Source organism: Oryctolagus cuniculus, chromosome 16 (assembly GCF_964237555.1).
Source record: "Oryctolagus cuniculus chromosome 16, mOryCun1.1, whole genome shotgun sequence".
Classification (NCBI taxonomy): Eukaryota; Metazoa; Chordata; class Mammalia; order Lagomorpha; family Leporidae; genus Oryctolagus; species Oryctolagus cuniculus.
The window spans coordinates 67,502,539-67,530,225 of NC_091447.1; the positions used below are offsets into that span (position 1 = coordinate 67,502,539).

General features: G+C 43.8%; 1 protein-coding gene across 11 annotated transcripts; it reads left to right on the top strand.

Moving 5' to 3' along the window:
- The first annotated feature begins 22 nt into the window (after nt 1–22).
- Nucleotides 23–27,149, top strand: LOC108175881 (zinc finger protein 26-like). 11 transcript variants are annotated; one of them, XM_070059160.1, is made up of 10 exons: nt 23–130; nt 398–453; nt 543–610; nt 8,207–8,337; nt 20,782–20,937; nt 21,418–21,509; nt 22,353–22,479; nt 23,383–23,466; nt 23,876–23,952; nt 24,187–27,149. In XM_070059160.1, the coding sequence occupies exons 5-10, from the start codon at nt 20,910–20,912 to the stop codon at nt 26,467–26,469; spliced, it is 2,691 nt and encodes an 896-aa protein (XP_069915261.1). In that variant the 5' UTR covers nt 23–130; nt 398–453; nt 543–610; nt 8,207–8,337; nt 20,782–20,909; the 3' UTR covers nt 26,470–27,149. The 11 variants fall into 11 exon arrangements, with proteins under 11 accessions (XP_069915261.1, XP_069915257.1, XP_069915260.1 ...); XM_070059156.1 differs by having other exon boundaries at nt 398–610; XM_070059159.1 differs by lacking the exon at nt 543–610 and having other exon boundaries at nt 398–542.
- Nucleotides 27,150–27,687: the final 538 nt, after the last annotated feature.

Below are 27,687 nucleotides of genomic sequence, written 5' to 3' on the forward strand. Positions count from 1 at the left end.
CCGCCCCGCCCGCCCCGAGGCCGGCAGCGGAAGTGACGTCAGCGGTCCGCGCCAGTCTCTTCCGGCGCTGGCCCCGCGCGGCAAAGTTCCTTTTCTCTGTAGTGGTCGTCTGTGGGCAGGCGGGGCTCTGGTAAGTGCGGGCGAAGGGGCGCCGTTCGTAGAAGTGAGTGGTGGACGTGCGAGTGCAGCCCGCGCCGCCGAGCGGCCTCGTCGGAGAGGCGTGGCCCGGGCCGCGGCCACCAGAGGCCGCTCGGCCGTCCCCTCAGGAGCCCTCTCGGGGCCCGTGGTGCGGTTGCGCAGGGTCGTCTGAAACTCGGGGCTCGCCGCCTCAGCAGCCTCCAAGATAAAACTAAAATTTTCTTTCTTTTTTTTTTTTTTTTTTTTTTTGGCCGAGAAGGGACAGAATTCCTGTCGTTGGAGTTCCGCTCGGCGCCCTCCCGCCCTCGAGACCTGGTGAGCCCTGGGAGAAAGTTCCAGAAGGCCTCTGCCTCCTGTTTCTGCCAGCGGATGTGTCATTTGCAAGTCTGACTTTCTCTCGACAGGTCCAGTGTTTATTTTGGACACGTTATGCTTGAGGAGAAGGACAACAGCGATTCCTGTAGTGTCCGTGGTGAGCGAATGTGAACACAGAACATTCTAGTAAGGGAAAACAGGACTACCCCGCAGTACTCGTCCTCTGAACTTCCTAGCCCGTGCCTCGCCCCAGAGGCTCAAAACAGGGCCCTCTAGGGAGAAAGGATGCAGGCTTCTGTTCTAGGACTAAGATATTTTGCGTTTTGATTTGTTCTTTCTCTCTAGGAAAATAAAGCCCATTTTGAAGAGTGATTTGAGAGGAAGTAAATTGGAGTTTGAGGTTATGAGCTTGAAACACTAATGGAGCTGCCATAGATAACACACTGTCCTCTCAAAACTACAATACTATTACTTGAGACAAGAAAGTATGAAATAATATGCATATATATATGTGGGCATATAAAAAACAAGATTTTCCACATTACTCCAAAATACACTTGTTTGTTTTAAAATTAATTTAAAATTTAAATTTTACAATTAAAATTTTAAAATTAATATTTATTGGAATTATATATGTAGCCAATCATTTGTTGTTTCAGTGGTGAATAGTGGCTATATGGGGGGATTTTTTGTTTGGAAGCCCTGGGGGAACTACTGATCACGATAATGGTCAAAGACTCCAGGATATATTGAAAAAGCTCAGTGCCTCAATCTTGAAGCAAGTTTTTGTTGTTGAAGGTACTGATAACTGTACCTGTTGATTCTAGTTTGAAAGGTTTATAAGGGTGGAATGTGTTGTCACCAGAACCCAAAAAGTACCAGAAGATGTTGGAGTTGTTACGTCTTTCATGATTGTGTCACTGAGTCTCCCTGGAGAAGGATATTATTGACGTATTGTCGTATCCGTGCTCTTGTAGAAGGTAGATGGATGTCATTAAAATCTTGGTTGCATGAGATTGTGGGTGATGATTTGTTAGGTAGACTGGACAAGGTGTATTGTGTTCCTTTGGAGATGAAGGCAAACTGATGCTTTTGACAAAGGCATTGAACTATGTCAACCAGATTTAAAAGAGCAGCATTTACTGGGTGTTCGTTGAATAGAATCAGTCATTTTTTTAAAGATTTATTTATTTTATATGAAAGAGTTACAGAGAAGGAGAGGCAGAGAGAGGTCTTGCATCCGATAGTTCACTCCCCCAATTGGCTGCAACAGCTGCAGCTGCACTGATCCAAAGCCACAAGGTTCTTCCATGTCTTCCCACACTGGTGCAGGATCCCAAGGGCTTGGGCCATCTTCTACTGCTTTCCCAGGCCACAGCAGAGAGCTGGATTGGAAGTGGAGCAGCTGGGACTAGAACTGGCGACCATATGGGATGCTGGCGCTGCAGGTGGCGGTGGTCTTAGCTGCTATGCCACAGTGCCAGCCCCAAGTCATTTCAATAATACCGGGTAGGGGATCCTTGATGAGTAGGACAAGAACATTAAAGCTGTAATAGTGCATTATGGGTGCCCTTTATTTTCAGATGTGAGTACAGATGAAATAAGGCTGTTAAATGGAGATGCAGTGGATAATAATCACCATTCCATGAATTTGGTTTTATTTTCATTTACCTTGGTCCATGTTAACTATTCTAACCAGGAATCCTTGGGATCCTTTTTATCACATCAAAAAGACTTACTTTTTCCGGCGCCGCGGCTTAATAGGCTAATCCTCCGCCTTGTGGCGCTGGCACACCAGGTTCTAGTCCCGGTCGGGGTGCCGGATTCTGTCCCGGTTGCGCCTCTTCCAGGCCAGCTCTCTGCTGTGGCCAGGGAGTGCAGTGGAGGATGGCCCAAGTGCTTGGGCCCTGCACCCCATGGGAGACCAGGAGAAGCACCTGGCTCCTGCTTTCGGATCAGCGCGGTGTGCCGGCCATGGGGGCCATTGGAGGGTGAACCAATGGCAAAGGAAGACCTTTCTCTCTGTCTCTCTCTCTCACTGTCCACTCTGCCTGTGGGAAAAAAAAAAGACTTAGTTTAATACTTACGTTAGTGTTTATGCTCAATATGCAGTGTTTTCAGACACCGTACTCTGGGAAATTTAAGCAAGGCGATTAATGTGAGCAGTGGCTATTTTTTCTTGTGTATTTAATTCTGCCTTTTTTTTTTTTTTTTTTTTTTTTACAGGCAGAGTGGACAGTGAGAGAGAGAGAGAGAGAGAGAGAAAGAAAGGTCTTCCTTTTGCCGTTGGTTCACCCTCCAATGGCCGCCACAGCTGGCACGCTGCGGCCGGTGCACCGCGCTGATCCGATGGCAGGAGCCAGGTGCTTTTCCTGGTCTCCCATGGGGTGCAGGGCCCAAGCACTTGGGCCATCCTCCACTGCACTCCCTGGCCACAGCAGAGAGCTGGCCTGGAAGAGGGGCAACCGGGACAGAATCCAGCGCCCTGAGCGGGACTAGAACCCGGTGTGCCGGCACCACAGGCGGAGGATTAGCCTGTTGAGCCACGGCGCTGGCCCTGTTTCTAGGTTTTATGATCCTTGATGTTTAAGTTTAGTGGAATCCTTGGTATAATTATTATTTGCGCCCCAGTTCTTTTTTTTTTTTTTTTTTTTTTAAAGATTTATTTACTTATTTGAAAGGTAGAGTTAAACAGAGAGAGAGAAAGAGAGGTCTTCCATTCGCTGGTTCACTCCCCAGATGGCCGCAACAGCCAGAGCTGAGCCCATTCGAAGCTGGGAGCTTCTTCTGCATCTCCCACGTGGGTGCAACCGCCCAAGTGCTTGGGCCATCTTCAACTGCTTTCCCAGGCCATAGCACAGAGCTGAATCAGAAGTGGAGCAGCCAGGTCTTGAACTGGCACCCATATGGGATGCTGGCACTGCAGTTGGTGGCTTAACTTACTACACCATTGAACACCATTCAGTCTGAATTAAATAAGCCATTATTTATTAATTAGTGTATTTTTAATAATAAGTGCACATTTATTAATTAGTGTACTTTACCAGATGTTAAATTAAGGTCTAATTACATTTTTTCTGTGTCCAGTGAGTGGTTTGTGTCTAAATCCCCCTTGGTAATCTGCTAGCAGCGTTGTTTGTTAGACCTGCTCAGCTCTTAGTGTTTGAAGTTCCTCTTTTTGATTTCTCAGACTGATAGCTAATTATTTCTTTACTTTTGGTTGTCTGAAGTTGAATTTCTGTCTTTGGTTGGAGGAAAAGAGGGAAGGATAAGGGGTCCTTTTCCTTTAGACAATAGTGCCATCCCCCTTTCTCTTTCTCTGTAGAGCTTCAGATCTCAAGATTTACCCTAAATAGAACCTAGCTACTCTCTGTTGTTTCTCGTGTAAAGTGACCCAAATATTCATTCTGCAGGGACCTGTGTCTTCCATTATCCTGCCTTTTGGCACTTTTATTTTCCACGAACCTTTTTGTGCAGCCTAGAAGTGCTAGGAGGCTGTGTGCTCCCTCATTATTTAATGAATATAAATTTCCAAAGTACAGAATATGGATTACAGTGGCTTCCCCCCCATAACGTCCCTCCAACCTGCAACCCTCCCCTTATCCACTCCCTCTCCCCTTCCATTCACATCAAGATTCATTTTCGATTCTCTTTATATACAGAAGATCAGTTTAGCATATATTAAGTAAAGATTTCAACAGTTTGCTCCTACACAGAAACATAAAGTGAAAAATACTGTTTGAGTACTAGTTATAGCATTAAATCTCAATGTACAGCACACTAAGGACAAAGATCCTACATGAGGAGTAAGTGCACAGTGACTCCTGTTGTTGACTTAACAAATTGACACTCTTGTTTATGGCATCAGTAATCACCCTAGGCTCTTGTCATGAGCTGCCAAGTCTATGGAAGCCCCCTGAGTTCACTGACTGATCATATTTATTTATTTATTTATTTTTTTATCTTTTATTTAATGAATATAAATTTCCAAAGTACGACTCATGGGTTACAATGGCTTTCCCCCCCATACCGTCCCTCCCACCCACAACCCTCCCCTTTCCCACTCCCTCTCCCCTTCCATTCACAGACTGATCATATTTAGACAAGGCCATGGTCTAAGTGGAAGTTCTCTCCTTCCTCCCTTCAGAGAAAGGTACCTCCTTCTTTGATGACCCATTCTTTCCACTGGGATCTCACTCGTGGAGATCTTTCATTTAGTTTTTTTTTTCTTCCCCCAGAGTGTCTTGGCTTTCCATGCCTAAAATACTCTCATGGGCTCTTCAGCCAGATTTGAATGCCTTAAGGGCTGATTCTGAGGCCAGAGTGCTGTTTATGACATTTGCCATTCTATGGGTCTGCTGTGTATCTCACTTCCCATGTTGGATCATTCTCTACCTTTTTGATTCTATCAGTTAGTATTTGCAGACACTAGTCTTATTTATGTGATCCCTTTGGTTCTTAGTCCTATCATTATGATCAGTTGTGAACAGAAATTGATTACTGGGACTAGTGAGATGGCATTGGTACATGCCACCTCGATGGGATTGAATTCGAATCCCCTGGTATGTTTCTAACTCTACTGTTTGAGGTAAGTCAGCTTGAGCATGTCCCGAATTGCACATCTCTTCCCTCTCTCATTCCCACTCTTATATTTAACAACGATCACTTTTCAGTTAAGTTTCAGCACTTAAGAAGAATTGTGTATTGATTACAGTATTCAACCAAAAGTATTAAGTAGAACAAACAAACAAAAAAATACTAAGAGGGATAACATATTAAGCTGCTCATCAACAGTCAGGGTGAGGGCTGATCAAGTCACCGTTTCTCATAGTGTTCATTTCACTTTAACAGGTTTCCTTTTTGGTGCTCAGTTGTCACCTATCAAGGAGAACAAGTGGTATTTGTCCCTTTGGGATTGGCTTATTTCACTCAGCATAATGTTTTCCAAATTCCTAACAGGGATCACTTTTCAGTTAAAATTTAACACCTAAGAATAATTGTGTGTTAATTACAGAGTTCAACCAATGGTACTAGAACAAAAAAAAAATACTAAAATGGATAAAGTATTACATTGTACATCAACCGTCAGGACAAGAGCTGATCAAGTCACTGTTTCTCATAGTGTCCATTTCAGTTCAACAAGTTTCCCCTTTGGTGCTCAGTTAGTTGTTGCCGATCAGGGAGAACATATGATATTTGTCCCTTTGGGACTGGCTTAATTCACTCAGCATGATGTTTTCCAAATTCCTCAATCTTGTTGCAAATGACTGCATGTCCTGGTTTTATAATAGCACCACAGTTTTCCTTTGGTAATTGGGATTAATCACTCCAGCCAGTAGTACCTCTTATTTAGTCTTTTGGTTTAGTGGTGTATGAAGGCCAAAGTGGCCTGCTGGCAAATTCATCTTCTGATGGAAACATAGTAGTGTCCTTTGGGGAGCATTCCTTACTGTGGGTTAAGGTTTCCACAGTGCAGTGATCTAATTTGCTGGAATCTGAAGCAAAAAATTGTCACCAGAGCCAGTTTTGCCTTCACCTGTCAGTTCCTGTACTCATCTGTTCTGTGAGGGAGCAGGACCATGATTCAAAGTGGATACCTTGTCCTGTGAGACAGAATCCCTTCTCTTCAGAGTTCCTGGGTGTGGCTGTGTGTAGTAAGCCATTACACCTTTCCTGCGGTCACCTACTTCTGAGTGGTGGAGTTTGTGATAAGACTTGATTGATTACCTGGACATATTCCCATTGTTGCACTTCCTTTGCAGTGAAAAGGGCTCCTTGAAGAGAAACAGTGTTGTTTGAATGTCATGAATAAGGGTAAAGCATTTTGTGAGTGAACAGATGGTGGTGGCAGCAGCAGAAGCATCGCTGGCAAAGAAAGCAGCTCGTCATCAGAATAGGCAGTATTCCAGGGAGGACAACTGTTAATAACCCTCATGTTGGGAATGGTCCAGTGTAATAAACACGCCACCTGGAGCTTCCCGGTGAATTTTATTTATCTTGGAAGCAGTCAGTTCTCTGTTACATTTTGCTGCTCTTGCTCTTTGACTCCCTGATCTCGAGGACTGGCTGATGCTTCATTGTTTTTAAAAAAAAAAAAAAAAAAAAAAATGGAGGAGGGAGGAAGGAACACGGGGATTCCTTTCCATTTGTACACCTGAGGATGTTTCTCAATGCACTGTGTTAACAGATTTCCCAGTTAATATACTTGGACTCTTTGAAGTGTCTCTGTCCAGTGCTGCAGTAAGCATCTCTTGCTTTAGATTAAATTGTTAGAAAATAAATAATTTAAAAGAAAATTTGAGGAGCTGGTGTTTTGGTGTAGCACCCCATATGGGATGGTTTGGGACCTGGCTGCTCCGCTTCTGATCCAGCTCCCTGGTATTGTGACTGGGAGGGCAGTGAAGATGGCCCAGGTGCTTGGGCCCCTGAACCCATGTGGGAGACCTGGAAGAAGCTCCAGGCTCCTGGCTTTGGCTTGGACCAGCCCTGGTGTTGTGGCCATTTGAGCAGTGATCTAGCAGATACGAGGTCATGCTCTCTTTCTGTAGCTCTGCCTTTCAAATAAATTTTTTAAATAAAAAAATATAAATTGAGGCACTACTCCTCTCCTGGACATAGAACCCAGCCCTTTTGTTGTTGAGAATTACCAGGGAGTGAGAAAGAGGCCGATTTGTGCTGTTTGGGACTACCAGGAACTTCTCCACTTCTGTGGAGTTCAGCATTCACAGAGGGAAGATGTCAGCTTTCTACTGATCACAATCCCCTTTAAAAGATTTCACATATGGAACTGAGAGGTCGGGAGCTGACTGTTCTGTGGACTGGAGCCATCCAGGGACAAGTTACCAAGAGGCATGTGGCCCTTGCTCTCCTCTTCCTCTGATCAGCCAGAGACAGAAACTAGGCAGAAGGTGAGTAGAAGCTTAACAAATAAAAAAGTAGGAGAAAAGTCTGAGTCTGCCTCTTTAAGAGCCTGCCAGCTAATGGGAGAAAATAAGGAACTTTAAAATGCCAGGTTGAGCAAAGATAATGTAGTTGCCATAGATTAGTTGACATTTTAATATTAAGCTCCTAGGTAACAGGTGGTAAAAAGTGATTAAATGGGTACTATGTTGTTTCCTTTACAGTTAACTGGCTTGATACTTGTAAGTGTGCCTAATTCTGATAATTAATATGGCCCAAAGTAAACTAATACAGGCTCTTCAAGGATTATTATTTTTAAAAAATGTATTGAAAGAGAGGGACAGAGTGAGCTCTTCCACCTACTGATTCACTCCCCAGATGACCACAACAAAGCCAGTAGCTTTTTCTGAGTCTCCCACATGGGCAGCAGGGGCCCAAACACTTGGCCATCTTTTGCTGCTTTTTCCAGGCCATTGGCAGGGAGCTGGATTGGAAGTGGAACAATGGGGACTCAAACTGATACCCGTGTGGGATGCTGGCATTTCAGCTGGCACCCTCACCCCATTATGCCACAATACTGGCCCCAAGGGTCTTCAAGGATTAAACTTTGTTGAAACCTAATAAAGCGTGATTATCCCGACTGGTTTTCTATTTAATATTTCAGTTCTGAGGTTCTTAATTTGAAAGTAAGTGCAAAGTTCTCACAGTGGATGACTGCAGCCTTAATGCTATAAATTCCATTCATGAAGGTCCCTGTCACCAGTACTCAGCATTATTACAGTTACTGACTGCTTCAACCTGACAGCTGGGCGCTGTATTTCCTGACATGTTCTGTTCATTTCTGTTTCGGCAGCCTCTCAGCCAGTGTCCTTCCACCTCTGAAGGGGCACAGTTCGCCTTTTCCAAGCTACCCACTGGGGAACCTCAACTTTGCCATCACCAACAGTCCTTTGTGTAGGCACCTTACTGCACTGCTAGCAGCAGGTATGACATTAACTTGCTAACATCCTCCTGTGTCAACATTCATTTGACACACTTATCAGTGACAAATAAGTCAAAATATTTTTGAACCTTTTTGGGTCCTGGTGGGAACATTTTTCTTATTTATAAATTTTAGTCACAAGTGAATATCATCTGTCCTTACTGTGGTTTCAAAAATTCCCTCACTTTATTTTTTTTAAAAGATTTGTTTACTGGGGCCAGCACTGTGGTGCAGCTGGTAAAGCCGTCATCTACAGTGCTGGCATCCCATATGGGCACCAGTTCGAGTCCCGGCTGCTCCACTTCCAATCCAGCTCTCTGCTATGGCTTGGAAAAGCAGTAGAGGATGGCCCAAGTCCTTGAACACCTGTACTCTTGCGGGAGACTTGGAAGAAGCTCCAGGCTCCTGGCTTTGGATCAGCCCAGCTTTGGCCATTGCAGTCATTTGGGGAGAGAATCAGCAGGTGAAAGATAATAATATTATTTATTTGAAATAATAATATTTATTTATTTGAAAGGCAGAGTTAGAGGGAGAGATGAGAGATCTTTCACCCACTAGTTCATTCCCTAACTGACTGCAACGGCTGGAGCTAGGAATTTCTTTTGGGTCTGCCATGTGGGTGCAGGAGCCCAAGATCTTCCACTGCTATCCCAGACACATTAGCAGGGAGCTGGATCAGAAGCAGAGCTGCCAGGACTGGAGCTGTTACCCAGATGGGATACCAGCACATAGCTTTACCCACTAAGCCATAGTGCTGACCCCAAATTCCTTTACTTTAATGGTCTTAGCAGCTTCCTGTTGTAATCCTCAGGTGTCTGGACCACTTACGTTAGTCTTTAGTTGCCCCAAGGATTCTTATAGAAGAAATACCAGTGAACTTGGTGCCAAATATTGTTAAAATTAAAATGACCTGCCACCTACTGGGCTGTCCTGGAAGCAGAGGGTCTCGGAGTTGTCGAGCCTGAAATTCTCCATATCCAGCTGCCCTGTGCTCTGGATCATGAGTACCCCACTGCCTTGGTACAGCTGTTGAGCCCCTTTCTAAGACAGTATAGATCTAAATCTGAGCTTCTAGTGTATTCCACCAGCAGGAGAAGAATGGCTTCCCCAGTTTTCAGTCCTTTGACAGACGCTAGGGTACTGGAGAAAGTCACCCATTCCTCAGACTCTTGGACTACTTCAGGAGCCCTTTGGGATTGAGAAACCACCAGCGAGAGGTTTTGGAGTGTACAGACTACACTGTGTGTAGTGTTGCTGTTTTTCATTATTAAGCGATATGTCCCTAATAAAAGGAAGAGATTGCAGAAACAGCACAGTTAGCAAAACCTCGGGCAGTGATCCTAGTATTGGGTCCCTTGAACAACCAGTGTTCATGGCTTCCCTTATTATTGTAAGTTGTTGAGCCATTGCTTATGATTGTTTCCTCCTGGGCAGAAAGTGAAAAAAGAAAAGTCCCTGGGAATCTTCTGCCTTCCATTGCTGTGCTCCCTTCCACCCCCCACATAAACGTAACACACCCTGTGCATTTCTTTTTTTTAAGATTTATTTGTTTATTTGGAAGAATAGTTACAGAGAGACAGAGAGATATGTTCCATCCACTGTTTCACTGCACAGATGGCCGCAATGGCCAGAACTGGGCTGCTCCGAAGCCAGGAACCAGGAGCCAGGAGCTTCTTCCAGGTCTCCCACATGGGTGAAGGGGCCCAGGCTCTTGGGCCGTCTTCCACTGCTTTCCCAGGCCATAGCAGAGAGCTGGATTGAAACTGGATCAGCCAGGTGTCAAACTGGCGCCCATGTGGGTTGCTAGCACTGTAGGCAGTGGCTTTGCCCACTACACCACAGCACCAGCCCCATCATGTGCCTTTCTAAAGACTGCGCAGTACCCTTTCTCCTTATGGTTATAGGTGCACTGATGATAACTGAGAAATGCTTTCTTTTGTTTTTGTAGTTTAAGATTTGTTTATTTGAAAGGCAGATAGGAGAGAGAGGAAAGGAAAGAGAGAGAGATTGTCCATCTGTTGGTTCACTCCCCAGATGGCTTTAGTGGCCAGGGTTGGGCCAGGCCAAAGTCAGGAGCCTGGAGTTTCATCGGTCTCCCCTGTGGCTGTAGGGGCCTGAGGACTTGGGCCATTTCCTGCTGCTTTCCCAGGCCCATTAGCAGGGATCTGGATCAGAAGTGGAGCAGCCAGGATTTGAACTCAGTGACCAAGTAGAATGCTGGTGTCTCAAGTATCTTAACATGCTGTGCTATGATGCCAGCATCCTAAGATAGGCTTTTTCCCCTTTCAAAATAAATACTGATAGTGGGAATTAGTTCCAGTGAACCTTTATCATCTGTGATAATCTGTGGTTAATAGTCTAATTGGCAGACATACTGTTTCCATCAAACAACTCCTTTGCAATTTTGTTTCAACAAATCAGCCCTTGTAGTTCTTGGTCTTGGTGAGACCTTGCCATATTTTAATATACTTTCTTTGTTTTTATTTATTTATTTGAAAGGCAGAGATACAGAGAAGAGAAAAGAGAGGTGTATTCATCCTCTGGTTCACTCCCCAATAGCTTCAATGGCTGGAACTGGACCAGGCCAGAGCCAAGAGCCAGGAGCTTCTTTCAGGTCTCCCACATGGGTGCAGGGGCCCAGAGACTTGGGCCATCCTCTGCTGCTTTACCTGGAGTATTAGCAGGGAGCTGGATTGGAAGCGGAGCAGGCAGGACTTGAACCAGCGCCCATGGGGGATGTCAACACTGCAGACAGAGGTTTAATCTTCTACACCACAGCGTTGGCCCCTTTAATATGTTTTCTGTCTTAGCCATCACATAAATGCAAGGAGCCAGATCAAAGGTATATATTCTCCTGAGACTTCATTAACCATAGATTGTCTTGTAGGCTAGGCAGTTGATGATTTGGGTTGGAACTCATTTGAACATATGTGTTACCGAAGCACAAAAGTGAAACCCTGTCATGTGCAGCTGCTTATTACGGGTCTGGATGCTTTCATTGCTTATAAGCTGGAAGCTGACATCGGTTCAGATCTGCTTGGACAAGATTGTGCACTCAGACACCTTCTAGCACAGAATATCAACAGTGGAGATGGCATTGCTGCAAAAAAGACCTCAGTTGGGGATGAGTTCTCTCTTCTGGTGGAGACAGCTTTTCTTCTTAGACTGAAACCTTCACCAAGCAGTGCCCCAGGAGTGCCTTTCCTAAATCAAAGTTGGACACAGGGGCACTTCTTTGCTTTTTTCCCCCTGAGTTCAATGGATCTTCAGCCTGAAATTGAAGTATTCTCCTTGCTTTGTGCTAGAATACGTACCCCTACACTTCCATACTTAAAGAGGAATAGGGCACAGGGAACTAAAAGGAATGGAAACTGCTGCTGACTCTAGGAGATGCCTTCCACGTATCAGTTAACCTCGGCCCATTAGGAGAGGACTCCCCACTTCCTGAAGCATTTCCTGTCATGTCTTCCATCACAACACACTGTCATGCGTCTTTGGCCATGACAACCTCAGTCACTTTTTCTCATCTTCATGAAACAGAATACACAGTCCCCACACCTACCCCATGCAATGCAAAATGGCTCCTTTATGGGGTCTTTTGTGTTTAAAGCTCACAGACAATACCATATACAGGGGTATTTCAAAACAGCTATGGAAAATTGAATTAAAAGATGTTTATTTTGATGAAAATAATCTTTTTAAAAAACATTCATTTATTTTATTTGCAAGACAGAGTTAGAAGGAGAGATCGTCCATCCACTGGTTTACTCCCCAAATGGCCGCAACAGCCATGGCTAGGCCAGACTGAAGCCAGGAAATAGAAGCTTCATCTGGGTCTTCCACATGTGTACAGAGGCCCAACCACTTGGATTATCTTCCACTGCTTTCCCAGGCACATTAGCAGAGAGCTAGATTGGAAGTGGAGCAGCTGGAAATTGAACTGGTGCCTTTATGGGATGCCAGTGTTGCAGGAGGCACCTTCACTCACTGTGCCATAGTGCTGGCCTTGAAAAAAATCATGAAATTGCTTCATTGGATTTTCCTAGTAAGCATTTTTCAGTGACATTTTGAAGGTCCCTTCTATTTTCTTCCTTGCCTTTTCTTATATGTGTGTAGTAGATATGTTGGGATGTTTGTAGTTCTTTATCCACTGGGACTTCCATTTTCCCATCAATCCGTTACCACCATGCATAATGGACGTCATTTACTACTGTATTAATAGGACTTGTCATAGACCTAGGCACTACTGGCCTTTGCAGTAGGATAGCAACCTCTGTCAAATCATTTAGCAGCCTTTCAAATTACACTCGGTGGCTGTAGGAAACATCTGTTCAGCTACCACCCACAGAATCGCCTTCCAAAGTGGAATGGATAACAGACTGGCTCTTGGCTTACATGCTGACCAGGGAAGGAAGGGTTATTTAGGATACCTTCTGCCAAATAGAAACAGATAGGTCAAACTATAAGGAATAGTCCCAGGAGGTAAAGATCATTTGACGTGGGCCGGCGCCGCGGCTCACTAGGCTAATCCTCCGCCTAGTGGCACCGGCACACCGGGTTCTAGTCCCAGTTGGGGCGCCGGATTCTGTCCCGGTTGCCCCTCTTCCAGGCCAGCTCTCTGCTGTGGCCAGGGAGTGCAGTGGAGGATGGCCCAAGTGCTTGGGCCCTGCACCCCATGGGAGACCAGGAAAAGCACCTGGCTCCTGGCTCCTGCCATCGGATCAGCGTGGTGCACTGGCCGCGGCGGCCATTGGAGGGTGAACCAACGGCAAAGGAAGACCTTTCTCTCTGTCTCTCTCTCTCACTGTCCACTCTGCCTGTTAAAAAAAAAAAAAAAAAAGAAAAAAGATCATTTGACGTAACTAACATTTTCCAAACAAATATTTTTTAAGGATTTATTTATTTATTTATTTATTTATTTTTTTTTTTTAAAGATTTATTTATTATTTGACAGGCAGAGTTACAGAGAAAGGTAGAGACAGAGAGAGAGGTGTTCCACCCGCTGGTTCACTCCCCAGATGGCTGCAAAGGCCGGAGCTGCGCTGATCCGAAGCCAGGAGCCAGGAGCTTCTTCCAGGTCTCCCATGTGGGTGCAGGGGCCCAAGGACCTGGGCCATCCTCCACTGCTTTCCCAGGCCATAGCAGAGAGCTGGATCGGAAGAGGAGCAGGCGGGACTAGAACCAGCGCCCATATGGGATGCCGGTGCTTCAGGCCAGGGCGTTAACCCGCTGCGCCACAGCACCAGCCCCAGGATTTATTTATTTATTTTGAAAGAGTTACACACAGAGAGAAGGAGAGGCAGAGAGAGAGAGAGAAATCTTACCTCTGCTGGTTCACTCCCCAGTTGGCCACAACAGCCAGAGCTGCACTGATCCAGAGCCAGGAGCTTCTTCGGGTCTTCACGCGGGTGCAGGGGGTCCTTGGGCCCAAGGACTTGAGCCATCTTCTACTGTCTTCCCAGGCCACAGCAGAGGGCTGGATAGCAAGTGGAGCAGCTGGGTCTAGAACCAGTGCCCCTATGGGATGCCCGCAGTGCAGGCAATGGCCTTACCTGCTGCACCACAGCACTGGCCTCCCTCCCCCCCCCCCAACAGTTTCCTTAAGTGTAGACAAGGCTGTGTTAACTGCTACTGACAAAGTACTTCACTGGGTTGCAGACTGTTCAAACTTTCATCTCAGGCTGAATAGGCCTCTTGCTGTTATCTTCATCAGGATTTACCTGTGGTGGTACATCATTCTTTCCCACTCTAACATCTGAGTAAATATAAATAATCCAGGTGACAAGTGTTGTCCACCCCAGTTTTTTGTTTTTGTTTTAAGACTTATTTGAAAGGCAAAGTTAGGAGAGAGAGATCCATCTGATGGTTCAGTCCCCAAATGGCTGCAGGCCAGAGCCAGGAGCTTTGTCTGAGAATTCAACATGGGTGCAGGGGCCTGAGCATTTGGGCCATCTTCTGCTTTACCAGGTGCATTAGTAGGGAACTGGATTGGAATTGGAGCAGCTGGGTCTTAAACTGATGCCCATGTGTGATGCCAGCGTTACAGGTGGTGGCTTTACCTACCGTGCTACAATGCCAGCTCTCCCAGTTCATATTTTTATGATGTTCAGGCATCATATAAGACTTGTAAATTTGTATTTTTTGGGGGCTGGCACTGTGGTACTGCAAGTTAAAGCCCTGGCCTGAAGCACCAGCATTCCATCTGGGTGCTGGTTTGAGTCCCAGCTGCTCCTCTCCCCATCCAGCTTTCTGCTATGGTCTGAGATAGCAGTAGAAGATGTCCCATCTCCTTGGGCCCCTGCACCCACGTGGGAGACCGGAAAAAGCTCCTGGCTTCTGATCTGCACAGCTCGGCTGTTGTGCCCATCTGGGGAGTGAACCAGTTGATGGAAGACCTCTTTCTCTCTGTCTCTACCTCTCTGTAACTCTTTGAAATAAATACAGTAAGTCTTAAAAAGAATTTGTATTTTCCTGATATATCCCCATAAACAGGTTGTGAGCACCCTGCCCAAGTAACTAGGTGTAGCAGCGTGATAAGGCTGACCCCTGCCACAAGTTTCCCTTGTATTCCCCTGACTGTATTGCGGGTGTAATGGTTCACACTGGTGAAACTGTTTGCTTGTATACTCCACAGAGACCCCTCCCCTCTCTTGGATCCTATCTGCCTGGTTGATAAAAAAAGAGTTAGGTAAACTCTGATTTCACATTGTCCCTTGGACTGGGTAGTTCATTGATGTTTTTAGTTTATTTTGTTTTAGTTGAATAGTAAGCATTAGTTTATGGTATACGGCATGATGTGTTATATCTTTATATTGTGGAATGAATGAACTATTTAACATGAGTGACTTTATCAACTTACCTATGAATTCATGTTTTTAACAGTCTACTTGTGATGAGATAATGCAGTGTTTGTCTTTCTGTGCCTAGCTCATTTCAGTTAGCACCATGTCCTCCTGTTTTGTCCATGTCATCAAAGGCAGGATTTTCTTTTTTAAAACTGAATAGTATCACTTTGTATGTATACTGCAACATCTGTCCATCGAACTGTTCAGGACACTTCAGCTACTTAAATATCTTGTCTGTTGTGAATAATATAAGGAAGATGGGGGTACACATGTCTCTTCAACATTCTGATTTTTTATCATTTGAAAATATTCCCAATAGGACGATTGCTGGATTATTTGGCAGTTTTTTTTTTTTTTTTTTCAAGGTTTGTTTATTTATTTGGAAAGGCAGAGTGACACTGGTCTGCTGTTTTACTCCCCAAATAGCTGCATTAGCTGGGGCTGGGCCTGGCTGAAGCTAGGAGCAAGGGACCCCATCAGGGCCTCCCATGTTGGCAGGAACTGAAGCATTTGAGCCATCATCCACTGCTTCCCAGGCCTGTCAGCTGTGACTTGCATTGGAAGTAGAGTAGCCACTGATATGGTGATGGGTGTCCCATGTGATAGCTTATACCACTGTGCTATGCCATCCCCCTGTATTTTTTTTTTATTTAAAGATTTATTTATTTATTTGAAGGAGTTACACAGAGAGAGGAGAGGCAGAGAGAGAGAGAGAGAGAGGTCACTCCCCAGATGGCCGCAACAGCCGAAGCCAGGAGCCAGGAGCTTCTTCCTGGTCTCCCACGTGGGTGCAGGGGTCGAAGGACATGAGCCATCTTCTACTGCTATCCCGGGCCATAGCAGAGAGCTGGACAGGAAGTGGAGCAGCCGGGTCTTGAACCGGCGCCCATATGGGATGCTGGCGCTTCAGGCCAGGGCGTTTAACCCACTGCGCCACAGTGCCGGCCCCCATCCCCCTGTATTTTTACATTTCTGAGAGACCTTGGTACTGTTTTCTGTAATGGCTGTACTAATTCATTTAGGATTTAATACCTCATCAGATGTATGGTTTGCAAATTGGTTGACTTTAAATGCGTGAACTTGTTTTTTGGGCTCTCTGTTCCACTGTTTGTATCCCACTACTATGCAACTTTACTTCCTATAGCTTTGTTTTTTTTTTTTTTTTTGACAGGCAGAGTGGACAGTGAGAGAGAGACAGAGAGAGAAAGGTCTTCCTTTGCCGTTGGTTCACCCTCCAATGGCCGCCGCTGCAGCCGGCGCACCGCGCTGATCCTGGCAGGAGCCAGGAGCCAGGTGCTTTTCCTGGTCTCCCATGGGGTGCAGGGCCCAAGCACCTGGGCCATCCTCCCCTGCACTCCCTGGCCATAGCAGAGAGCTGGCCTGGAAGAGGGGCAACCGGGACAGAATCCGGCGCCCCAACCGGGACTAGAACCCGGTGTGCCGGCGCCGCAAGGTGGAGGATTAGCCTATTGAGCCACGGCGCCGGCTCTACTTCCTATAGCTTTGTGATAGCCAAATTAGATGATGTGATGTTTCTAGCTTTATTATATTTGCTCAGCTTTTGGCTATTCTGGGTATTTTGTGGTCTAGCCCAGTAATTAATTTTACTAGTTCATAGTGATCTTTTTAATGTATCATTGAATTATATGCTAGTATTGTTTTTAAGGTTTATTTTATTTGACAGGAAGAGTTAGAAACAGAGGAGAGGGGTCTTTCATCTGCTGGTTCACTCCCCAAATGGCCGCAACAGCCAGGTCTGGGCCAGGCCAAAGCCAAGAGCTTCATCTGGGTCTCCCATATGGGTGCAGGGGCTTAGGACTTGGGCTGTTTTCTGCTGCTTTCCCAGGATCATGAGCAGGGAGCATTGGAAATGGAACAGCCAGGAATCGAACTGCTGCCCATATGGAATACTGGTGTACTATATACTACTGGTATACCATATACTACCGGTAGCTGTATAACCTGCTTTGCTACAATAATGGGCCCATTTTGCTGAAAATTTTTGCTTGTGTGTTTTTCAGGGATATTGACCTGTAATTTTGTTTTTTTCATAGTATCATTGTGTGGCTTTTTTAGCATGATAAACAGGCTTTGAAAATGAGTTTGTAAGTATTCCCTACTCCGCAACATCTTGGAAAAGTATTAGATTCCTATTTGTTAATTGTTATATGTTTTGTAGAATGCAGACATGGAAACATTAGGTCCTGGTCTTTTCTTTGGTGAGAGATTTGTATTCATCATTTAATCTTCTCACTTAATATTGGTCTGTTCAGAGTTTCTGTTTTGTAATTTAGTCTTGTAGGTTTATGTGCTAGGTTCAGGGATTTGTCCTTTATATGTAGGTTTTCTAGTTCGTTGGCATATGATTATTCGTAGTAGTGTCTTATGATCTTTTATGTTTTGTAGTATCAGCTGTAACTTCTCTCATTTCTGAGTTTATTTCTGAGTCTTTTGTATCATAGTCTAGCCAGATTTTTTGTTGTTTAAAGGGAGGCAGGGCTTTTAGTTTCAGTCTCTTTTGTAACTGTGTTTCTATTCAGTTTTATTATTTCTGCACTGATCTTCATTGTTTTCTTCCTTTTCCTGACTTGGGCTTACTATGTTTTTCTAATTCCTTAAGGTATAACATTAGGTTGTTTATTGTGGTCTTGTTTTTTGATGTATGCTTTTATTGCTATACATTTACCTCTTTCAACTGCTTTTTTTCTCCATCCTATAAGAATGTTGTATATCCATTTTTATTTTTCTCAAGGTGTATTTTAACTTCCCTTTAAAGTATTTTTATTTATTTGAGATGCAGAGAGAGAAAAAGAGAGTCAGACAGACTAGCTTTTATCTGCTTGTTCAGTCCTCAGTTTCCCACAACAGCTAGGCTTAGCCAGGCCAAAGCCAGGAGTTGGAAACTCAGTCCCAGTTTCTCACGTGGGTGGCAGAGACTCAGCTGCTTGAACCATCACAGAAAAGTTAAAGCTAGAACTGTGGATGGAGAGACAGAGATCTTCCATCCACTGGTTTACTCTAAATGAGTGAAGTGGCCAGGGCTGGGCCAGGTCGAAGCCAGGAGCCTGGAGCTTCATCGAGATTTCCTATGTGGGTGCAGGAGTCCAAACACTAGGGTCATCTTCTGCTTTCCCAGATGTAGTAGTGGGAAGCTGGATCAGAAGCGGAGCTGCTGGGACTTGAACTTGGCGCCTGGAGATGCTGGTGTTGGCAGCCAGCAGCTTTAACCCCCAAGGCCACAGCACTGGTCCTTGTGTTACTGTTGTATCCTTTTCTTTCAGCCTAAAAAACTCATGTTAATATTTTTTGTAAGATGGGGCTGATGGTGATGAACTTTCTGTGTAGGTCTCCTTCATTTTTGAAGGACACCTTTGTCTATGTTTGATATTCGTATGTGGCAGATTCTTCCCTTCACAGTTTGTGTATGTCCTTTCACTTTTTCCTGGTCTGTAAGGTCTTTGATGAATAAAACCCTACTCATAGCTTTTTTTGGGATACCTTCATATGGGATTTGCTTCTTTTCTTATGCTGCCTTCAGATCCCCTTTTCATCTTTTTTTTTTTTTTTTTTTTTTTTTTTTTAAAGATTTATTTTCACTCCCCAGATGGCCGCAACAGCTGGAGCTGCGCCTATCCGAAGCCAGGAGCCAGGTGCTTCTACTGGGTCTCCCACGAGGGTGCAGGGGCCCAAGGACTTGGGCCATCTTCTACTGCTTTCCCAGGCCATAGCAGAGAGCTGGATCTGAAGTGGAGCAGCCAGCACTTGAACCGGCGCCCATATGGGATGCTGGTGCTTCAGGCCAGGGCATTAACCTGCTGCACCACAGTGCCAGCCCCAGCCCCTCAAATACATTTTATTTTTATGGCCGGCCCCCTCTTTTCATCTTTAATGTTTGACTGATTGTAATATCTTGTTGTATTTCTGTTGAAATTGAATCTGATTGAAGACATTGGACTTGTCGGAACATGGATATTTATGTCTTTTCCCAGACAGGGAATTTTCTGTTATTCTAATAGTCTTTGAAAGCCTTTTCTCTCTTAGTTTTATAAATCAAGTATTTGCAGTTTTGAAACTGACTCCTAAATGCCATAAGGTCATACTTTCATTCCCCCCACGCCCCCATGAATATATATTTTCAAATACCCTTCTTTGAGATCACAGATTTTCTTTAACTTTGATGTTCTTTAATCTGATTTTAGAAAATATTTATGGGGCTGGTGCTGCAGCGCAGTAGGTTAACCCTCTGCCTGCGGTGCCAGCATCCCATATGGGCGCCGGTTCTAGTTCCAGCTGCCCATCTTCTGATCCAGCTCTTTGCTATGGCCTGGGAAAGCAGTAGAAGATGGCCCAAGTCCTTGGACTCCTGCACCCACGTGGGAGACCGAGAGGAAGCACCTGGCACCTGGCTTCGGATCGGCACAGCTCTGGCCGTTGCGGCCATCTGGGGGAGTGAACCAATGGAAGGAAGACCTTTCTCTCTGTCTCTTCCTCTCACTGTCTATAATTCTACCTCTCAAATAAATAAATAAAATATTTAAAAGAAATAAACTTCTAAAAATATAAATATTTATTTATTTAAAAAACATAGGGGCCGATCCTGTGGCATAGTGGATAAAGCGGCCTCCTGCAGTACTGGCATCCCATATGGCTGCTGGTTCGAGTCCTAGCTGTTCCACTTCCAATCCAGCTCTCTTCTATAGCAGTGGAAGATGGCCCAAGTCTTTGGGCCCCTACAACTGTGTGGGAGACCCAGAAGAAGCTCCAGGCTCCTGGCTTCAGATTGGCTCAGCCCCTGCCGTTGCGGCCATTTGGGGAATGAACCAGCAGATGGAGGTTTTCTCTCTCTGTGCCTCTACCTCTCTAACACTGCCTTTCAAATAAATAATTTTTCTCCCAAAGGCATAATTACAAGGGGAGAGATTTTTCCATCCATGTTTCAGGCTACAACAGTTAGGGGTGGGCCAAGTCAAAGCCAGAAACCTGGAACTCCTTCCTTGTCTTTCATGTAGGTGACAGGGAGGGATCCACGGACTTGGGCTATCTTCTTTGCTTTCTCTGCGTTAGCAGACAGCTGGATCAGAAGTGGAACAGTTGGGACTGGAACCAGCACCCATATGAGATTGCCAACTTAGCAGGTGGTAGCTTAACCCTCTATGCACAATGCCAGCCCCAGAATATCACATTTTAAGTACCCCAGGTATTAATTTCCAGTGTCCTTCATAATGGCAGCAATGACAACCGTAGAAAGTAAGACTGTAGAGACAAACTTCCCTGCATTCAAGTCATGGTTTACCATGTCTAAGTAGATGATATTTGGACAGTCACTTACTTGTGTTTTACAAATCTGTGTCTTTTTTTCATGAAATGATTGTGGTGTCTGCTGTGAAGGGTTGTTAGGATAATTAAGTTAGTTTATGTAAGATATAAGTTCCCAGAATAATTTCCAATATGTACCAGTCCTCAGTTGGTGATGCTAATACATGTATTACAGTGTACTGTTTTGAGTGACTTTCACATTTAGCACTAACAGAGATAGTACAGATGTATGGTGTTTTCATGACTGATAAGTAATGCTTGTTGAATAATGGTTGATACCAACAGGATCCAAGTAACCTGCATAAAGAGGAATAGATATTGCTGCTGTCCACTTGGATACATTAACTACCTTGACGTGTATTTGGAATCCCAGAGGAGGGTGTTCAGGCATTTTGTACCATCAACCTTACAGAATGGAAATAATCAAAAACTTGTCTCATGGTGAGTCCTTTTTGCTGCTCTTTTTCAGAGATTCTGCTTTAGTTCTTCACTGGTGCACAGTATAGATTTCAGAGGTCTGGGGCTGAATAGTCAACATTTCTGAAGTGTTGAAGTGAGCCAGGGAGGGCTTTTCTGTACATCAGCTACCCACTGTGCCTGCATTGGGAAGTGATGCTGCATAAGCTCATCCATGAATTCTGTCTTCATGGGCAAATGAATTGGGTCACATGTCTCAGGACTTAACTTTTCCTTTCCTGTCAGCTGAGATTTGACCTGACTCAGAGGTACCTGACTCAGTCCTTCTCTGTGGTGCTAGGTGACATAGAAATGCTCTGCCATTGTATATTCCTAGTGTTTGTGTGTATGAGTTTCTGTGAGTGTGTTGGTTTTTATGGGAATTTTGAAGTAGGATGGATGACTTCCAGGCATGTTAATGTGGGATGATGGTCATCTTTGCATTCTCTGGCCGTTGTTTTCTAGAAAATATACTTTCTGGGGACCCAATCTGTCCACATGAAGAAGAGACAGAGGCAGAAAGGACTGTGGCTGAATGCCTAAGAAATTGTTACCAGGTATAAAACACATGTATCATGCTGTGAATGAACACCACTAATATCATTGCTTCTAAAAGGCAGACGGATTTCCATCTTGGCAGAATTGTCACTAAAGCTTCATAAATTAATTAAAGCCTCATTCCAGTTTCGTAATTAGTAATTACATGATGCCAAAGACTGTTTCTTATTTTTCTGAGTGTTCTGACAAATTATAGGGAAAATGAAAAAAATACTTTCTCTCTCTTTTTTTTAAGTTTTATTTATTTTTTTGAAAGTCAGAGTTACACAGAGAAGGAGAGACAGAGAGTGAGAGAGAGATCTTTCATCCACTGGTTCACTCTCCAGTTGGCTGCAATGGCCGGAGCTGAGCCCATCTGAAGCCAAGAGCCAGGAACTTCTTTTGGGTCTCCCATGCGAGTGCAAGGGCCCAAGGACTTGGGCCATCTTCTACTGTTTTTTTAGGCAAGAGCAGAGAGCTGGATCAGAAGTGGAGCAGCCTATATGGGATGCTGGCACTGCAGGCATCAGCTTTACCCAGTAAGCCGCAGTGCCGGTCCTAACTTTGTCAAGTACTTTATTCATCAGTTTATCAAGTGTATGCACTGTGCTCAGGACTAATAGAGAAACATAGAATGAGAAGAGCTCCACATCTGCTTGTAGTGTAGTAAGTTCGTGGCTGAGAAATGCCAGTAATGCCACACAGTGGGTATGGATGCAGAGAAGAGTCACTAGGACCTTTGTACCCTGGGCTACACAGTAAGGGAACTCAATTTGGTACAGGCATTTGTTACCCATCCTCATTCTATGAATGTCGATGGAGATACTACTTGTCTCAAGAGAGCATGTATGTTGGTGATTTAGGACTCGTTGACATTTGACGATGTCGTTGTGGAATTCACTCAAGAGGAGTGGACTTTACTGGAACCAACTCAGAGATACCTTTACAGAGATGTAATGCTGGAGAACTACAAGAATGTGGCCTCAGTGGGTAAGACTGCCCTTGTACTTTGTAGCCTTTTGGGGAACAGAAATATTTTGTACTCACTGTGTTTCAGGATTGATGTCAACTTTGAGTACACTGGGAAATAAGAGAGATCATTCCTGTCCTAATAGAATTTAGTCTTCTGTGGTGGTTGTCAGCTAGCTATGGTCCTAGAATCAGTAGCATCACCCTGTCTCATAGAAATGTATTTTACGAGACTCCATGTTTGACATACTGAATCAGAATTCTCGAGTTCTGCCTGTGTCAATAAAAAAAAGATTCTTTGAAAGGCAGAGTGACAGAGGGATAGGAAGACAGAAGTCTTCCATCTAATGGTTTACTTCCCAAATGACTGCAACAGCCAGGGCTGGGTCATGTTGAAGCCAAGAGTATGGAACTCCATCCAGGTTTCCCATTGAGGTAGCTGGGGGCCCGAAATACTTGGGGCATCCTCTGCTGCCTTCCCAGGTGCATTAGCAGGAAGCTGGGTCTAAAGCAGAGTAGCTGGGATTCAAATTGGCACTCTGATATGGGATGCTGGCATTGCAAGAAGCAGCTTGACCTCCTGTGCCACAGTACTGGTTCAGTTGTGTTTTAACAAATAATTCCTCATGAATCAGATTTACTCTAAAGATGGAAATCATTCTTGTGAGAATGAAGATCTGTCTGCACTTTCTATCCTACTTTTAAAAGGCTGAGGTTTTTAAATGTGTGTGTTTAACCCTGAGTATAGATTTCAGGAGTCAGAAGTAGCTCATCTTTTTGGATACCCAAAGAGTGAATGTTTACATTTGAGTTGTCTACAGATAATTTTAATTCCTTAGTTAGAAGGACAATTCCTGTGTCATGGAAAGGTTTGTCATTTTTCACAGACGCCATGCTCATTAATATATATTTCCCCTTGTGCAGGCTGTCAGCTATTCAAACCTAGCCTGATATCTTGGTTGGAGGAAGAATTGGAGTTGACAAAAGGGGAACAAGGTGTTCTCCAGGGTAAGTGTGAAAAATAAGCCTTTATTATAAGTTCAGTATGTATGGAAGTATAATGAAGAAACCCATTAAAAAGCATTTTGAACGTGAAGCTTGAGGGCCTTAAACTGTCAGTTTTGGGATATCTTCAACTTTTCATACTCTATTGTCAAGATTTTTGTATGAACTCACCAGTGATATCTTTGAGTTTATGGTTTTCTTTGTCTAGATCTTTCTTACTTTCAGTTCCTCACAATATTATTTCTCTTTACCATCATATTTAATTGTCATTGGATGAAATGTTAATAAATCGCTGTGTTTTGATCCCAAGTCAAAATAACATATGTAACACATGGCCTTTAAAGTTTTTAACTTATATAGTCTGTCATTTTGTTAGGCAAACCCTCATGTATGTTTTTCTCTTTTACCTCAGAATGGGAATTTAATACCAAAGGAACAGCACATCTGCCTGCTATCTTTGGGTCAGATACCTCAAATGACATAGAACTGGTAAGATGAATGAAGTTTTATCTTAATTTCTGAATTTAATGGTTGGGATTTCCATGATAGAAATTGATACAAATGAGATGTTTATGGGATGCAGCTTATATACAGGAGAGAGCAGTGTCTCTGGAGAGAAACCCTATACCTAAAGGGAAGCTTGGGCGCTTCAGTGTTCTCACTAGTACACATTTCCCTGAGTCTGAGAAATCCTTTAAACACCACTCATCTCTTTATCAATAGGCAAGAAGTCACCATGAAGGGCAACTCTGTGACTCTAACCAGTGTGACACAGTCTCCGGTGAAGACACAGGCATTCAGATACCTATGAGAACCGAAAATACAGGGAACAGTTCTGAGTGTAATCGGAATGGAAAACACTTCCTTCCTCCGCACTGGAAGAGCTCTGTTGGAGACAAACTTTCTACGTTGATTCAATGTGAAAAACCCTTCAGCCTGACTTCAGATGTTTGCCAGAGAAGGAGAATACAAGACAGATCTGATGAATGCAGTGATTATGACCAACCCTTTATCAGTCAGTCACAGTTGCAGGCTCATGGGCCAACTCCTAGTGAAGAAAAACCCTCTGATTTGGAGCAGAGTGGGAAAGCATTTACTGACTCCACAACTCAGGCTGTACCTACTCAAACACAGACTACAGAAAAACCCAGTGAATATGAGGAATGTGGAAAATTGTTCATGTATCCTTTCTACCTTAATAATCACATGCAAAATGATGCTGGGAAGAAATCCAGTGAATGGAAGGAATGCGGGAAAGCCTTCCCTGAGCCCTCAGGCGTAATGACACATGTGCAGAGTAACACAGGGGAGAAGTTGTATGAGTGCAAGGAATGTGGGAAAGCCTTCATTACATCCTCTCGACTTAGTGAGCACTTAAGGAGTCACACAGGGGAGAAACCCTATGGATGTTATGAATGTGGAAAAGCCTTTGCCTCTTCTTCATATCTTACTGCACATTTAAGAACACATACTGGGGAGAAGCCGTTTGTGTGTCCAACATGTGGGAAAGCTTTTACCCGATCTTGTTACCTTCGTGTTCATATGCGAACTCACACTGGAGAGAAACCGTACGAATGCCAGGAATGTGGGAAAGCCTTTACTGGGCGCTCATGGCTTACTATACATTTACGAACGCATACTGGAGAGAAGCCCTATGAATGTAAGGAGTGTGATAAAGCCTTCACTAGCTTTGCTTTACTTAATGAACATATAAAAACTCATACTGGTGAGAAGCCCTTTGTATGTAACGTATGCACAAAGTCTTTCCGAAACTCCTCATGCCTTAAGACCCACTTTCGAATTCACACTGGAATAAAACCCTATCAGTGTAAGGACTGTGGGAAAGCTTTCAGTGGGCGTGCAGGCTTCACGAAGCATGTACTCACTCACACTGGGGAGAAGCCTTATGAATGTAAGGAGTGTGGGAAAACCTTCCGTACATCCTCAGGCCTTACTGAACATGTAAGAATTCACACGGGAGAGAAACCCTTTGAATGTTACCAATGTGGGAAAGCCATGGCTCATTCTTCATCTCTTGTTGCACATTTGAGAACTCATACTGGAGAGAAACCTTTTGAGTGTAACATGTGTGAGAAAGCATTTACAAGTTCTTCCTACCTTCGTGTTCACATGCGGTCTCACACTGGAGAGAAACCTTATGTGTGTAAGGACTGTGGGAAAGCATTTATTGCACACTCGGGCCTTAGTCAACACTTACGGACACATACTGGAGAGAAGCCTAATGAATGTAAGCAGTGTGCAAAAGCCTTCACTACCGTTCCTCAACTTAATGAACATATAAAAACTCACACTTGTGAGAAGCCTTTTCAATGCATGGTATGTGCAAAGTATTTCAGAAATTCCTCATGCCTTCAGACACACTTTCGAATTCACACTGGTGAGAAACCCTATGAATGTAAGGAATGTGGGAAGGACTTTGCTGCACGTTCAGGCCTTACTGTACATCTACGAAGTCACACTGGGGAGAATTCCTATGATTGCAAGCAATGTGGGAAAGCCTTCATTACGTCCTCAAGCCTTATTGCTCACATGAGAAGTCACAGGGGAGAGAAACCCTTTCAGTGTGACCAGTGTGGAAAAGCTTTTGCTTCTTCCTCATATTTCAATGCACATTTGAAAACTCACAATGGAGAGAAGCCCTTCGAGTGTACAGTGTGTGGGAAAGCATTTACGTGTTCCTCTTACCTTCGCCTTCACATGCGAATTCACACTGGAGAGAAGCCCTTTGAGTGTACATTATGTGGGAAAGCATTTTTGTGTTCTTCTTACCTTCGTATTCACATGCGAACACACACTGGAGAGAAGCCTTATGTATGTAAGGTGTGTGGGAAAGCCTTCACTGAGCGTTCAGGCCTTAGTAAACATTTACGAACACACACTGGAGAGAAGCCCTATGATTGCACAGAATGTGGGAAAACTTTCACTAGTTATTCTGATCTTAGTGAGCATAAGAAATCACACTGGAGAGGAACCCTTTCAGTGTAAGGAATGAGGAAAATCTTAGAAGTCCTTCATTCCTTAGTATCCACATTTGAATCTACCATGTCAAGAAACTATGAGCATAAACAGTGTGTAAAGGCATTGAGCTGTTCATGTTTACTTAAGATACATGAGAGAATGTACACACTGAAAATGCACCATGAGTTTAAGGAAGACATGGAGTCATCATTAATTCTCATACACTAGCATGTAAGAACTTACTCTGAAGCTACATAGTGTCAGAATTATGCAAAGCTTTTTCTACTTATATCTCAATATGTGAGATGTTGGTGATGGAGAGCAACATTGTTGATGTAAGATGTGGAAAAGTTACAGTTCTGCCAAATAGTTTGCTGTTCACCTGTGATTACATAGTAGAGAAAAATCATGATTAAAGTGAGAAATGTTAAACTCATTTTTTACCTTATTTCTCAACCTCAAAGAAATTCTATTTCCAGATTATGGGAATTGCTTTTCTGTGTCCTGAAGTCTTACATGCTGATAGATCTGGCTACATGGAAGGTTCTGTATATTTTGGATGTTACAGATATTTTAAATTTTTTTACTTAAATCTCTGATTTCCATTATAGCTCTTTATTTTTAATCTTTATTATGAGTGAAAAATTGTATAATTAAGGAGTACAGTCTGATTTGACTTAATAAACAGCCTAAAATGGTTATTATAACCCTATAGTACATTTATTACCTCAGTTATTTGTGGTTTCATGAAAATCCTTTCTGCTATATATACGTTGGCATTAACTAAAATCACCATCGTGTAGATAACATCTCAAGTACATATTCATCTTGTAACTAAGTTTTTATGTTTGACCAGTATCTCCCCTTTTTCCTCTGACCACCAGTCCCTAGTGCCTACTGTTACATTTTTGGTTTTTTGAGTTTAGATTACACATCTGAAAAAGACCACGTGTTTGTCATTCTGTCTGATTGTATGGCAGTTAAAATCCTCAGGTTGGACCATGTTGTTACAGTTGACAGCATTTCCTTTATTCAAGGCTCATTGTTGAGTTTTTACATAATCACACTAAATTCATCTTTCAAGGGAAACCCAGTTATTACCATATGAATACTACTGCAGTGAATGTCAAAGAGTAGATGTCTTCTTGATTAGTGTTCTTATTTCTGTAGATATAAGCCTGGGAGTGGATTTGCTGGATCATGGTAGTTTTTTAATAAGTTATATGGAGCATCCATATTTTTTCC

What these genes read in the sequence shown, in the direction of transcription:
- LOC108175881 (XM_070059156.1), top strand. Translation starts at nt 20,910, where the DNA reads ATGGAAATAATCAAAAACTTGTCTCATG. An exon ending in AATCAAAAACTTGTCTCATG is followed by an intron (nt 20,938 to 21,417) that starts GTGAGTCCTTTT and finishes GTTGTTTTCTAG; the next exon opens with AAAATATACTTTCTGGGGAC. An exon ending in GCCTAAGAAATTGTTACCAG is followed by an intron (nt 21,510 to 22,352) that starts GTATAAAACACA and finishes TTGGTGATTTAG; the next exon opens with GACTCGTTGACATTTGACGA.